The sequence below is a fragment of the Ahaetulla prasina genome, chromosome 8 (genome assembly GCF_028640845.1).
Source record: "Ahaetulla prasina isolate Xishuangbanna chromosome 8, ASM2864084v1, whole genome shotgun sequence".
NCBI lineage: Eukaryota > Metazoa > Chordata > Lepidosauria > Squamata > Colubridae > Ahaetulla > Ahaetulla prasina.
This window is the reverse complement of record NC_080546.1, coordinates 81,623,475-81,638,690: the sequence shown is the minus strand read 5'-3', so window position 1 is coordinate 81,638,690 and position 15,216 is coordinate 81,623,475. Positions and strand designations below refer to the sequence as shown.

Below are 15,216 nucleotides of genomic sequence, written 5' to 3'. Positions count from 1 at the left end.
GTAAATTGGAATAATCACCAGATTGCCAATTTCCATTTGGCTTATCCTCCGCTTCTTGTAGAGGTACGGGTCGTGCTCAACTTACAAGAGTTTATCCTCAACTTACGACAGTTCATTCAGGGACCGTGCAAAGTTACAACGTCACTGAAAAAGAGTGACTTACGACCGTTTTTCACACTTGTGACTGTGGCAGCATCTCCATTGTCATGCGGATTCAGAAAGTTGGCAACTGGTTCGTATTTATCCAACCCCCTGCCCAAGTGGGGCTAGATGAATCAAAAATTGGAATTATCAAAAACTTCAGATATGCAGATGATGCCACTCTAATGGCAGAAAGCAAAGAGGAACTAAAGAGCCTCTTGATGCAGGTGAAGGAGGAGAGTACAAAAGTTGGCTTGAAACTCAATATTAAGAAAACTAAGATCATGGCATCTGGCCCTCTCAATTCCTGGCAGATAGATGGGGAGGGAATGGAGGTAGTGACAGATTTTATTTTCCTGGGCTCCAAGATCACTGCAGATGGGGACTGCAGCCAAGAAATTAAAAGACGCTTGCTCCTGGGGAGGAAAGCTATGCCAAATCTAGACAGCATTCTAAAAAGCAGAGACATCACCCTGCCAACAAAAGTGTGTATAGTCAAGGCTATGGTTTTCCCAGTTGCAATGGATGGCTGTGAAAGTTGGACCATAAGGAAGGCTGAGCGCCAAAGAATTGAGGCCTTTGAACTCTGGTGCTGGAGAAGACTCCTGTGAGTCCCTTGGACTGCAAGGCGATCCAAACGGTCAGTCCTAGGGGAGATCAACCCTGACTGCTCTTTAGAAGGCCAGATCCTGAAGAGGAAACTCAAATACTTTGGCCACCTAACGAGAAGGAAGGACTCACTGGAGAAGAGCCTAATGCTGGGAAAGATTGAGGGCAAAAGAAGAATGGGACAATAGAGAATGAGGTGGCTGGATGGAGTCACTGAAGCAGTCAGTGTGAGCTTAAATGGACTCCAGAGGATGGTAGAGGATAGGAAGGCCTAAAGGAACGTTGTCCATGGGGTTGTGATGGGTCAGACACGACTTCGCAACTAACAACAACTGCTCAAGCAGAAGACTCTACCCCAGGGGTCTCAAACGCGTGGCCTGTGGGCCGGATGCGTCATGCACTGGCCATGCCCACCCACTTTTTAGCAAATGGGGGGGGGGAGTTGTGATACGTCATATGACGTGTCGTCATGAGTTTCTGACAGATGGCAGTCCAGTCTCTGAGAAAATACAGCTTTTCTGTATCTGGGACAGCATCTATACATCGCCTAACGTTGTTCTGTTAAACATTTTCCAATATCAAATACTTAAAACTTACCAAGAATATCTAGATGAGACCAAGTCCCTTTGAGTTCAGTGGTCTTCACTTTATAACAAAAGTCTACAGGAATAAATTTTGTTATACAGTGAATGATTAAACAAAGGCTGTCCAATCTTGGCAACTGTATGACCTATGGACTTCAATTCCCAGAATTCCCCATTTCAACTCAAATTCTGTGAGTTGAAGTCCACAAATCTTAAAAGTTGTCAAGGCTGGGTTAAACTGACATTTTATCCGATGTTATCTGATTCTATTCGTGTTTTTCAGCCTAAACAGAAGAGGGTCAATTGTGGTTCAGAGGAAGTCACTGAAGATAAGAAGTCAATAAACCAATTCTGAAATTTCTACCAGCCGGTCTTTTATACTTTCGACCTAAATTACTGGCGGTTTTTATTTCAAACTGTTTTTTCCTGCCATGCTTTAAATGTCCAGTGGGCCTTACCATAATGTAAAGCGTAGTAAAATGAAATTAGAGAGGAAAACGGGAACAAATAAAGGAAAGGCCGTAAAACCTATGTTGACACAATCCAAGAAGTTAATATCTAGATAAATAAAATTGTCTTCATTGAGCACCAATAATTAACAAGTCAAAGCCAAAGCCCACTGTAACAACATCACCAAAAAGGAATTAAGAGTTGTAAACCTAATCTTGCGTAGCTTCTTCTCCGGTAAGATTACACTACTAACCAGAGCATACAAAACATTTGCTAGACGAATTCTCGAATACAGCTCATCTGTCTGGAACCCAAACTGCATCTCGGATATTAATACAATTGAGCGCGTCCAGAAATATTTCACAAGAAGAGTCCTCTGCTTGCAACAAAATACCTTATGCCACCAGACTTGAAATTCTGGGTTTAGAAAATTTAGAACTACGCCACCTTCGGTATGACCTGAGCATAGCTCATAAAATCATCTGCTACAATGTCCTTCCTGTCAATGACTACTTCAGCTTCAACCACAACAGTACACAAGCACACAATAGATTCAAACTTAAAGTGAACCGTTCCAATCTCGATTGCAGAAAATATGACTTCAGTAACAGAGTTGTTAATGCCTGGAATGCACTACCTGACTCTGTGGTCTCTTCCCAAAATCCCCAAAAACTTTAACCAAAGACTGTCTACTGTTGACCTCACCCCATTCCTAAGAGGTCTGTAAGGGGCGTGCATAAGAGCACCAGCGTGCCTACCGTCCCTGTCCTAAAGTTCCCTTTAATTGTATTCATTTTATGTATTCAATTTATGCTTATGCATATATATTATTTAATATGTATTCGACAAAATAAAAAAAATAAAAAAAATAAATTAACAAGTCCCGTCGGGGAAGCTTGTTTTACCAAAGATGGTTATGCTGGGTCCAAAAATGTCTGCCTCTTGGTTGCCATCAATTGGTCTTCCAAAGCAGGATAGATTCAGAAGGGAACAGACAACAGGAAAGAGAAGAGGTTCTCTTATTTGTGCTCAGCAACTTATAAGAATAATACAATTTTTCATACATGGAAAAGAATATCTGGAGGTTGCCATTTTTTTTTTTTAATGAAGCACAGGCCATTGTTCTGAAAACAGCAGATCAAGTTCCCTGGGCCCAGACAGCACAAAATTCAGGGATGATCCAATAAACCCAGAAACAAGCATTTCCAACATCCTCACAGTGACATCATTATATATATGGTGGTCCAACCCCTTGTGAAGCTACCGTAGGGCTGGGCAACCTAAAAGCAAAGAGTCCTAGAGAAATTAACCTACACAAAGACAAGCTTCGCAATTTGGCCCTGTTGAAATAATGGTATTTTTCATTTAGGAATGGAAAAAAAACCAATCCAAGATACCTACCATAAAATTCTAGGTTAATTAAATTAATTAGATTATAAATTAAATTAATTAATTAATTAAATTATAAATTAAATTAATTAAATTATAAATTAAATTAATTAAATTATAACTTAATTTAAAAAGAAATTAGTTTAGTTTAATTTAATTAAAAATTGAAATAAAACTTTATATAAATATGTTCTGATACAACCAATTAAATCCAGTATCTCAGGGGCTGCCACAAAGAAGAGGGGGTCCACCTATTTTCCAAAGCCCCTGAAGGCAGGACAAGAAGCAATGGATGGAAACTAATCAAGGAGAGAAGCAACCTAGAACTAAGGAGGAATTTCCTGACAGTTAGAACAATTAATCAGTGGAACAACTTGCCTCCAGAAGTTGTGAATGCTCCAACACTGGAAGTTTTTAAGATAACCATTTGTCTGAAGTGGTGTAGGGTTTCCTGCCTAAGCAGGGGGTTGGACTAGAAGACCTCCAAGGTCCCTTCCAACTCTGTTATCCTATTCCTATTCCTAATTCTATTCTAACTTTACAAGAAGATACTTAAAATAAGAATTGCTGAATCTTCCCCAAACAAATCCCAACTATTATTTGCACGTTCCTTTTAAAACAGGAAGGATGTGGGTTTTTTTCCCCTGTTTGAGGTCCAGTTATTAATCTTCTATCCTCCAGCTAGGTTTCAAAACGCTTTCCAAGATCTGAGAGACTCCTTAGTCCTTTTAACAGCTACATAAGCCCAGCAGCTGTGCCATTCCTAAGCTTCATTTGCAGTTCCTTCAACATGCAGCATGACATCCAATGAATTATTAAGTCCCAAAGCCAGGAAGAAGCATGAATGAAACTGTTCCGGGAAGGATTACAAAGGACAAAGTTGAAATTGCTGGGACATTGTAGTATTTGAAAGAAATGGGGGAAGTTGGGCTTTTAAATTTCGGGAACAGAGATATAGCTATGAGTGATAGATATCAGAGGGGTGTCCAGACTTTGAATAATAATAACAACAACAACAACAACAACCATTATTATTATTATTATTATTATTATTATTATTATTATTATTATTATTATTATTATTATTATTATTATTATTATTATTATTAAATTTGTATACCGCCCTTCTCCCGAAGGACTCGGGGAGGTTAACAGCCAAATAAAATAACAATCAAGACACATACAATACAACTAAAAACAATAATTAAAAAACTTATTTAAATTTGGCCCAAGTTTTAAAATACATTCAAACCCTAGAAAACTAATAGAGAACCCAATGAGTCAAAAACATAACACGCTCGTTCATTTATTGTGGAAAAGCAAGCTCCTGAGAGGACAAATTGACCAATCGGTACAACTTATGTCATCTAACCAGGTTGCTGCCATTCCCTCGAATCAATAGCTGGGAAAACAGCATAAATGAGAAAGGGGAAAATGGCCGTGGATCAAATCGCATAAAAGACCAGGATCTTTTTTTTAGATCATTGCGTAGGCCAAGCGCAGCTGCAAAGGATGTGTACTTTTCTGACAACACTGCAACATAACACACCTGCCAGAGTAGTTTTTAGTAGTTAGCATCATGGGTAATAAAAGAGAAGCTTCAACCCACTCCCGTACAGTCCTTGGAAATCACACTGCTGAGAATGTCACTTGCATCAGGTTGACCCTGGGCGCCATTTTGAATGACGCGCAAATAAAAGATTTTCTGATCAGTTTGATATTCACCGCTTTGAGCTAATTTCTTGCTCCAGGTAATAACACCGTAGGGATGAAGAAAGATGGTGATCAACCAGTGTGAACTTGTTTGAGCATTTTGCTTTCCTGCTGTTCAAATTGCATTAAATTTGCTTAACGGCCATTTTCCAGTGATGGTTCAAACTTACAATGGTGCTAAATGAAGAGGAAGAGGAAGAGGAAGAGGAAGAGGAAGAGGGAGAGGGAGAGGGAGAGGGAGAGGAAGAAAAATAGGAATAGGAAGAGGGAGAGGAAGAGGGAGAGGGAGAGGAAGAGGAAGAGGAAGAGGGAGAGGAAGAGGAAGAGGAAGAAAAATAGGAATAGGAATAGGAATAGGAATAGGAATAGGAATAGGAATAGGAATAGGAATAGGAATAGGAATAGGAATAGGAATTTTCTTTATTGGCAAACTGTGAATGGACACACAAGGATTTTATTTCCGGTGCATAAGCTCTCAATCAGAGGTGGTATTCACCCGGTTCATACCGGTTCGGGAGAACCGGTAGCGGAGATCACAGGTGGGCCCGCCCACCTGCCCCAGCTTTATGCCATCCTATTTAGGCACGGTTTAGATGCCGGGCGCATGTGCGCAAGTGCTCACACAAGCAAAGTGCATACATGGAAGGCCAGGCGCATGCACAGAAGGCCGGGCACATGCACAGGTGCATGCGCATGCAAAGCGAGCATGCACATGGCAAACCGGTAGCAACGAAATGCAAAACCCACCACTGCTCTCAGTGTACACATGAACAACAAATTAGTTTAGTTTAATTTAATTAAAAATTGAAATAAAACTTTATATAAATATGTTCTGATACAACCAATTAAATCCAGTATCTCAGGGCTGCCACAAGAAGAGGGGTCCACCTATTTTCCAAAGCCCCTGAAGGCAGGACAAGAAGCAATGGATGGAAACTAATCAAGGAGAGAAGCAACCTAGAACTAAGGAGGAATTTCCTGACAGTTAGAACAATTAATCAGTGGAACAACTTGCCTCCAGAAGTTGTGAATGCTCCAACACTGGAAGTTTTTAAGATAACCATTTGTCTGAAGTGGTGTAGGGTTTCCTGCCTAAGCAGGGGGTTGGACTAGAAGACCTCCAAGGTCCCTTCCAACTCTGTTATCCTATTCCTATTCCTAATTCTATTCTAACTTTACAAGAAGATACTTAAAATAAGAATTGCTGAATCTTCCCCAAACAAATCCCAACTATTATTTGCACGTTCCTTTTAAAACAGGAAGGATGTGGGTTTTTTTCCCCTGTTTGAGGTCCAGTTATTAATCTTCTATCCTCCAGCTAGGTTTCAAAACGCTTTCCAAGATCTGAGAGACTCCTTAGTCCTTTTAACAGCTACATAAGCCCAGCAGCTGTGGCATTCCTAAACTTCATTTGCAGTTCCTTCAACATGCAGCATGACATCCAATGAATTATTAAGTCCCAAAGCCAGGAAGAAGCATGAATGAAACTGTTCCGGGAAGGATTACAAAGGACAAAGCTGAAATTGCTGGGACATTGTAGTATTTGAAAGAAATGGGGGAAGTTGGGCTTTTAAATTTCGGGAACAGAGATATAGCTATGAGTGATAGATATCAGAGGGGTGTCCAGACTTTTAAGAATAATAATAATAATAATAATAATAATAATTATTATTATTATTATTATTATTATTATTATTATTATTATTATTATTATTATTATTATTATTATTATTATTATTATTATTTAATTTCTGCCAGGACTGATAAGAGCTGTGAATCCACTGGCTGAAAGCCAGCTCGTTAATCCGAAGTGGGGAAGGAGACAGAACAGAAGCTCTCGGTGTACATACAAGCCACAAGTCATAAATCATGATCACACATTCATCGTAAATCATAAGACACAACATATAGTGATAGTCATAGGTCACCAAATAAGCAATCAACTTAAATCGTATTAGGATACTAAATAAAACAAAAGAAATTGTGAGGAAACAGTAACAAAGTTATAGTCGTAAGAAGATAAGGAGATAAGTAATAGGAAAAAATGAGAAGAATAACAGTAATGCAGTCTTAGTAAATCGTTTGACAGTGTTGTGGGAATTAATTGTTTAGCAGAGTGATGGCATGGGTGGAAAAAACTGTCCTTGTGTCTACTTGTTCTGGCAACTAGACACAAGGACAGTTTTTTGACAGACTTTTTTAAAGAGGGGATGCATAATTGGATATTATTTACATGTAGATGATACCTCATGCCATACTCTGACAACACTACTACAACAGGACTTCGAAACAGAAAAGTTGATTTAATTTTAGACTGGACTTTAAATCCCTTCAGATCTAACTTTTTCAGATCTACAAAATTTAAACTCTTGTACCAGCAGTCCTTAATTTACAATCGCTCATTTAGTGACCATTCAACAATAGCATTGCAAAAAAAACAACAACCCTAACTTATGACCATTTTTCCCACTTTAGGGCCATTTTATGGCATCCCTGTGGTCACGTGATCAAAATTTGGACATTTGGCAACTGGCGTGTGTTTAGTTTGGATAAATGTGCCAGATTCATTGTGACCATTTTAATATCTGCAGTGATTCACTTAACAACTGTGGCAAAAGAAGGTTGTAAAATGGGGCAAAACTCACTGTCTTGCTTAGCTGCAGAATTTGAGGTTCAATTTTCGTCATGAGTCCAGGACTATCTCTCAGCCTGTCCCCTCCAGGTCCGCGCAGTTCCAAGCAAGACTAGCAGCCACAGAAGGTTGCAAATCTTTATTGGCCGAACACAGCCGCAAGGAAGAACAAGGTGAGTATGTGTTGTGGTCCACCAGCAGCCTACGGAGCTGGCAACAAGAGTCGGACAGCGATGAGGCTGAGGTGGGACCAGGGCCATCAGGGTGTGAGATGCCGACTCCAGAGCCTCCAGAGACTGATAGTAGTGAGGCAGAGGAACAGGAGGAACCTGTTCCTAATACAGGCATGAGAAAAGCTGGCAGAAGGCAAGAGCAGCTCAAGCAAAGAGGACAACTCGGGAGTAGGGCCAAGAGATGATTGGCCCCTCCCATAAGGCTTAAAACAGACCAGCAACGGCATTTGGGCTTTGCTGGAAAACAACACTGGTAGCTTCGTCTTCTGCTTCGTCTACGTCTTGCATTTATTTTTGTTTCGGTGATTTCTGAATGTTTGCCAAGAAAGGCCTTTGGCAGTTTGCCTAATTGGACCAAGGTTTGCGATAGGACTGAGGAATTTGTGTTGGGAGGAATTTGCTTTAATTTAGTTGGACTACGCTGAGAATGAAGTAATTCTCAGCTATTTTAATAAAGTTTGTTTGTTTTTTCATGGGCTGAGTTTCCTACTACCTACTTGGGCCTGGGTGACAACAGTATGCGGGTCAAAATCAGTGCTGAGAGCAATCGCCTCTCAGCGCTATTTATTCATTTAATCCTGCATAACCAGCATCCGGTATCTGTAAACACACACCCCAATCAGCTGTTCATCGGCATTTTCATGATTCCCACCATGAGGTCATCATACACTGACAAACCATGCCGGGAACCGGGAGCTTCTTTCCTTTCGCTCGCTGGGGTCCGACGCCCCGCAGTCAGCTTTCCAATGCCAGCCATCCACTCACTGCCCTAATCGGCCTCCCACCACCGTCCTGACTCCATTTCAAGTAGCATCCGCCGCTGCAGTTCCCACTCTCCCTCCCCCTCCCCTCTTGGTTGTTGAGTCCCGGCCAAGGCTCGACACTACCTCTATAAACTTTAGCCCTTCCTGGGCAGAAATAATATTCCTACATTTGGTTCTCCTATACTTTCCAGAGATTTGAAATGAATTATTTGCAATAATACAAATATGTAAAGGATGTTTCTTATGTATCGCAATACTTTCTTGAATATAAAGTAAAAGGAATTTATGTAATTCAAACATTTAAATTAAAAAGTTTGGGTAAAAGGTTTTTTTTTTAAAAAAAATTGAATAATACTGCAGGAATACTTCCAATATACTGACATTTCCAAGTAAGATCTGGATTATGAAATATATTTTTTGGCTTCATCTTAAGATGAACATATGTTTAAATGTATATTAAAATGAACATATGCTCCTGCTTGCCTTTACCAGCAGTAGCTCTTGAGCAAAGATTGGCAAGCAAAGTATCTAAGAAATACAAACTAAATATATTATTATTATTATTATTATTATTATTATTATTATTATTATTATTATTATTATTATTATTATTATTATTATTATTATTATTATTTAATTTGTATACTGCCCTTCTCCTGAAGGACTCAGGGCGGTTTACAGCCAAAATAAAATACAGCAGCACATACAATACTTAAAAACAAACATTAAAAAACTTATTAAATTTGGCCCAATATTAAAATACAAGTAAACCCTAAAAATTAGTAAAAATTAAAACCCCTAAAATCGGCTAAAATTTTAAAATTAAAATTCACAGAATTTTATATCACAGAAGAGAGACTTCATGTTAGCCTATTTACAACAGAGATACTAGAGAATGGTGAAAGATCTCATAGGATTTGGGCTAATCATTTAGAGCAAAAGAAAGAAAGGGCAAAGATTCTACTTATTAGAAGTTATAAGTAAAACTTCAAAGAATATACGTCATTATTCTTTTTAAAAAAAATCATATTCAGAACCACATAGTAAACTGGACAATATATCAGATTAGAGTCTAGAGGCCTTTCTAAATAATATTCTAAATAATATAAAGGACGGCATTAAGACGGAGATGGGCACCGTCTTAATGCCCTCCTTGTAACACAAGCTGCCCTCAACGCCGAGGAGCAGAAGCAGCTGAGCAATTGACACTTCCTTCTTCATTTCACGGAGTCTGCTGTATTCAGGCAAGGCACTCAGTAGCCCATGCAACATTCAGGACATCCGCAGCCTTCCTCCATCATCTCTAAGTTTAGCATTCTGGAGATAAACCGTAGCTTATCGGAGGCAACTGAATAAACGGAGCATTTAAAGCTACAGCAAAAAGAACTTTTAAAGACAAATGCTTGGGAGTGAAAAATCTAAGGTGAAGGTTCTCTCGCTTCCTGCTTCTCTAATAATCTTCACTTCAGGTTACTAAATATAGAATTCACTTGCTGTCCTGGCCAAGGTTGAATGCCACTAACTGATCCTTGCAATCAGGTAGCAGAAAGCACAAACTGTCGTTAAATAAATTGCCCAAGATTGAAAGCTCAGAGGATCAGACAATTAAGAGGTGGGGGGGGGGGAGAAGAAACAAACAGGAAATGAAAACAGGACCCGAGACATAATTCAGGATTTTAAAGCTCAATGGCCGATATTATGATAACCAAGCGGATAGGCCAGCAAGAATTAAAAAATAAAATAAATACATAATGGTTGGTTGCAGCAGCCAAGTCTCATCTTGGAAATGTATTTCTAACTTGTGAATTTCCTGCTACTTTTCTATCCCGTTGAATTACAAGGATAGCATCAAGATCATGGGAAATGTTAACACTGCTTTATAATGTCTTGCTAAGGCCATACTTGGAATAATGCATCCAATGTTGGTTGCCACGATAGAAAAAGAAGATGTCGAGACTCTGGATGCAGAGAAGAGCAACGAAGAATGCAGAGAAGAGCAACGAAGATGATGGGATAAAACTGAAGGCTAAAACATATGAAGAATGGTTGCAGGAATTGGCTATGTCTGGTCTAGTGAAAAGAAGGACTAGGGGTGACATATTAGCAGTGTTTTGATAACTAAGGGATTGCCACAAAGAGGAGTCAAGCTAGTCTCCAAAGCACCTGAGGGCAGGACAAGAAGCAATGGATGGAAACTAATGAAGGAGAGAAGCAACCTAAAACTAAGGAGAAATTTCCTGACAGTTAGAACAATCAATCAGTGGAACAACTTGTCTTCAGTTATGGGTGCTCCACCATTGGAAGCTTTTAAGAAGGGATTGGACAATAATTTGTCTGGAATGGTATAGGATCTTCTCTTTAAGCAGGGGGTTGGATTAGAAGACCTTCAAGGTTCCTTCCAACCCCCTGCTTAAACAGTTATTCTCTGTTTTATTCACTTATAAGCATTTTAGGACAGGGGTGTCAAACCTCCATTTCATTGAGGGCCGCATCAGGGTTGTGTTTGACCTCGGAGGGGGCTGGGGGGCGTGGCTGAGGCAGCGTCACCAGCAAGTCGTCACTCATGTTAGGGGCTCCTGTGGTGGCCCGAGCACTCTGCCAGCAAAAATGGAGCTTGTGCAGACCTTCCGAGCTCTGTTTTCATTGGCAGAAGGACTACGGGCCGATCCTTCACTGTTTCCCAGGGCAGCCCCGCGGGCCAGATCTAAGTACCCTGCGGGCCGAATCCGGCCTACGGGCTTTGAGTTTGACACCCCTGTTCTAGGAAGTCTGCTTCTTCCTTTCCCCCCCGCCCCTCTCCATTACTAGATTTCTAATTCAGATTGCCAACATACTTTACTCTCAGAAATAAGAGAGAAAGGGATGATCCAGGATTCCAGGATAATGCTCACCCTTCCAAATTTCTGCATTCAGAGACAAGAGGCCAGCTAACTTGCCCAGCTATTCCTACAATAATTGCTATTCTCAGATTAGCTACCAACTGATACTTCTTCCTTCCGTTCAACCCATTCCAGTCAAAGCCGGAAGTTTCCCCGACTATCATCACTGGTTCTCTGGAGAGAAGGGGGGGGGAAAAACATGTTCAAGAACTCCCTTCCTCAAATTCAGCTGAATCACTCTGATTCAAAGCTAGGAGCATGCTTGTATTGCAAATGTTGGCTAAAACGTAACATTACCACCCACTAGGTATTTTGGCACTAGACTATATGTCATTACACATAAAGTCGCCGCTTCCTTCTGGAAATAAAATTACCATTATGTTTTGTAGTCAGACGCTATATATTCTGTAATGTCACAACCCTTTTTTTCTGACTGGACTAAGCCTACTGAAAAGTAACTAGAATTTTTCCAGCCATTCCCTGGATCAACACAAGGTTAAATAATGTTCCTTGTTAATTGTTTCAGGCGTGCATTTAACTGAACAGGAAGCAGCTTTTGGAAAAGGGGTTAATTTCGTTCGGACTGAATTTCCTTCCTTACATAAAACTGTACATCCCACGCTAAAAAGACGAAGAACATACTTTTCGTTTCCTTTGTATAATTCTTAAAAGAATATTGCAAGTGCAGGTGATAAAGAAAGAGGAAAAAAAAGTGATATGATCACAGACCCATCAATATATTTGAATTCCTTGCAATCTACAAAGAACCAGAGTTGCTGGGAATTGGGCAGCCTGTGAATATAACAAGTCATCAAAATCACGGTGGTAACCTCCAAGGTTGGACAGAATACTTTAAAAAAGGTCCCATCAGGATAGAGTATTTCCTTTCACATCTTAAGAAAGAAAGAAAATGATGTACTGACTGTAGTCCTTCTATATTACAATTCCTATTTAGCCACATCTCCAGTTTACAAACAAAAATAAATGCTATTAAAATCATTGAGAAACTCAGTAAAAGTAGATAGATAGATAGATAGATAGATAGATAGATAGATAGATAGATAGATAGATGGATGGATGGATGGATGGATGGATGGATGGATGGATGGATGGATGGATGGATGGATGGATGGATGGATGGATGGATGGATGGATGGATGGGTAGGTAGGTGGGTGGGTGGAGGGATAGGATAGGATAGGATAGGATAGGATAGGATAGGATAGGATAGGATAGGACAGGAAAGATGATGGATGGATGGATGGATGGGAGAGAGGGATAGATGAGAGAGAGAGAGAGAGATGCAATTGGATTCATGTCTGGACTCTGGCTGGACCCTTTCAAAACTTTGATTTTCCAAAAACAGCCCAAAAAATGGCCTGAAAACAGCCTGAAAACAGCCAAAACTGGCAAAAGGCATGCGCGAACCAGCCAGCTGGTCTTTGGGTTTTCAGTGCTTGGCGTGCACGAAGACCAGCTGGCTGGTGCGCGTGTGCATGCCGGAAACCCAAAGACCAGATGGCTGGGGCATGCATGAGCACTGGCCAGTTTGTCTTCAGGTTTCCAGTGCTCCAGTGCGCACGCAGGCATACATATTCCGGTTTGGTCACTCAGTGTCAAAAAGGGTTCGGGTTCGGGTTCGGGTTCGGGTTCGGGTTCGGGATAGGATAGGATAGGATAGGATAGGATAGGATAGGGTAGGGTAGGATAGGGTAGGAGACAGATATTGATATAGATATAGTACAGGTATAGATGTAAAGATATAGCTTAATAGATATAGATAGATATATAAAATTATATATAAAAAACAGGAAGGAAAAAAGGCAATGAAAACATATCCATCAATAATAGTTACTTACAAAAGGTTCAAACGGGGAATATTCTAAAAGATGTCACAACAGGTACCTCACACATTTGAGCCGGAAAAGTATTTCAGAAAACTGAAGCAACCAATGAAAAGACTTTGCTGTGGGTAAACCACAGACTGACAGTCTGTCAGTTGTGGCAAACCTTAGCAAGGTCTTCTGTGGTGGGAACACCGAGTAGCTTTGCCACCACAAGTCTGGATTTTTGCAATGTGCTACAGCTATTAGAGAATACAGTGGCCACACAACTGCAGGGTCCAATTCAAAATGCTGATTATTATCACCTAGAAAAGCTCTTCACCGTGCAGCTTTAAGTCGGGATCACCTCACCCAATTCACGGCCCTCATTCTGTGAGGGATCTAAAAAGGAATCGCTAGAAGTCCTACTTCTGCACGAGATGAGCATAAACCAAAACTCGCATGTCTATATCCTACTCCTATCTTAGTGCAGTCAACTTTTTACTGTATTCATTATTGATTTCTCTATGGTGATGATAGACAGGGAAGATGGGGGAAAGGAGGAATTGGGGTTATTATTTGAACCAGGCTACTAAACATGTTTGGTAACAAGACCCCATTATTAGCACCAGAATACCATTAAAGATGAGTGAGATCGTTCATTTTTCTGTCTTGCCACTTTTAAAAACTTTTCCCATCTTTACTAAATTGAACAACGGTGGAAGAAAAACAGCTTTCATATTAAGCCACTTGTTCAAACAGAAGTTTTAAAAAGCTAGTGTCAGAAACACGAAAAAAAACCAACAACAAACAGAAAATACATGTAACACACAAAAAGCATGAAAAACATTTGAGGCAGTGGTGGGTTTCAAATTTTTTTACTACCGGTTCTGTGGGTGTGGCTTGGTGAGCGTGGCATGGCTTGGGTGGGTGTGGCTTGGTGGGTGTAGCAGGGGAATCCCCATTCCCATCCCACTCCAGGGGAAGGTTACTGCAAAATCCCCTTTCCTCCCGATCAGCTGGGACTTGGGAGGCAGAGAATAGATGAGGGCAGGACCAGTCAGAATTTTTACTACCAGTTCTCCGAACTACTCAAAATTTCCGCTACTGGTTCTCCAGAACTGGTCAGTACCCGCTGAAAACCCACCTCTGATTTGAGGGTCCCAAATTTAATTAGTGTGATTGATAACAGTCCTTCCCTACTACCAAGAGGTAGATTTGCTAAGAACGACAAATGATGTGGAAGAGCATAAAAGATCCATGTGCCACAGCCTTGCTTTTCCCCTGTGCATGTACAGAAAACGAAGTCAGGGCGTGGCGATCTGGATTCCAATTTGACACGCTGTTTGTCTTTCAGTATAAAAATTTAAATAATAAATAATAAATAAAAAATAAGTATGCAAAGCTACACTTTTGGCAGAAAAATCTAGGCATTGCTAGCCAAATTAATTCCAAGATTTATCTTAAATCTGTCGTCTGCATTCTTCGGGAATGCAAATGCTCCAAAATGCCAAGTGAAAGTTTTGGTGTGTTTTTTTCCCCCTTCTTCTACTTCGTCTGCCAGGATTAGGTGAAATAGCACAGCTGTACATTTAAATGGGAATATGTAAGATAAAACTAACATATGTCCATACCAACCTCATCACTTTCTTCTACTTCAATGCCACCATCTTTGTCATCATCCATCTGTTTATGAATTGTACGGAGAGCTTCCAGACTGTATTTATCCTCCTCAGTGAAACAGGGTGGGCTCAGTAAATGACAAAAATCTAAAAGATTAAAAAAAAAACAGAAAAATTCTTACTTTTTTACGCCTTCAAGTTTAAAGTGACAGAAGCAAAACACTCTTGCAGAGATACTTGGCACATCTATTTTTAATAGTATATTATCTCTGTTTGGCTTTCCCAGGTCAACCACAAGTATCCTAAAAGCTTAACTCCCAACCAAACCTGGGTCAAAATTGGACCGGAAGGGAAAGGTTTTCATTCTAACTTGAGGTAA

At 40.2% G+C, this 15,216-nt stretch overlaps 1 protein-coding gene across 4 annotated transcripts in view; it reads right to left on the bottom strand.

Annotated features, from left to right (window-relative positions):
• Positions 1-15,216, bottom strand: part of STIM2 (stromal interaction molecule 2) — a 113,243-nt gene that overhangs the window by 38,881 nt on the left and 59,146 nt on the right. For all 4 annotated transcript variants that reach the window (XR_009156317.1, XM_058193143.1, XM_058193142.1 and 1 more), the window contains exon 2: positions 14,854-14,984. Coding sequence is in view for 3 of the 4 variants with exons in the window: in XM_058193143.1 (XP_058049126.1) it covers positions 14,854-14,984 (131 nt within the window). In the remaining variant the exon portion in view is untranslated. The remainder of the gene's footprint in view (positions 1-14,853; positions 14,985-15,216) is intronic.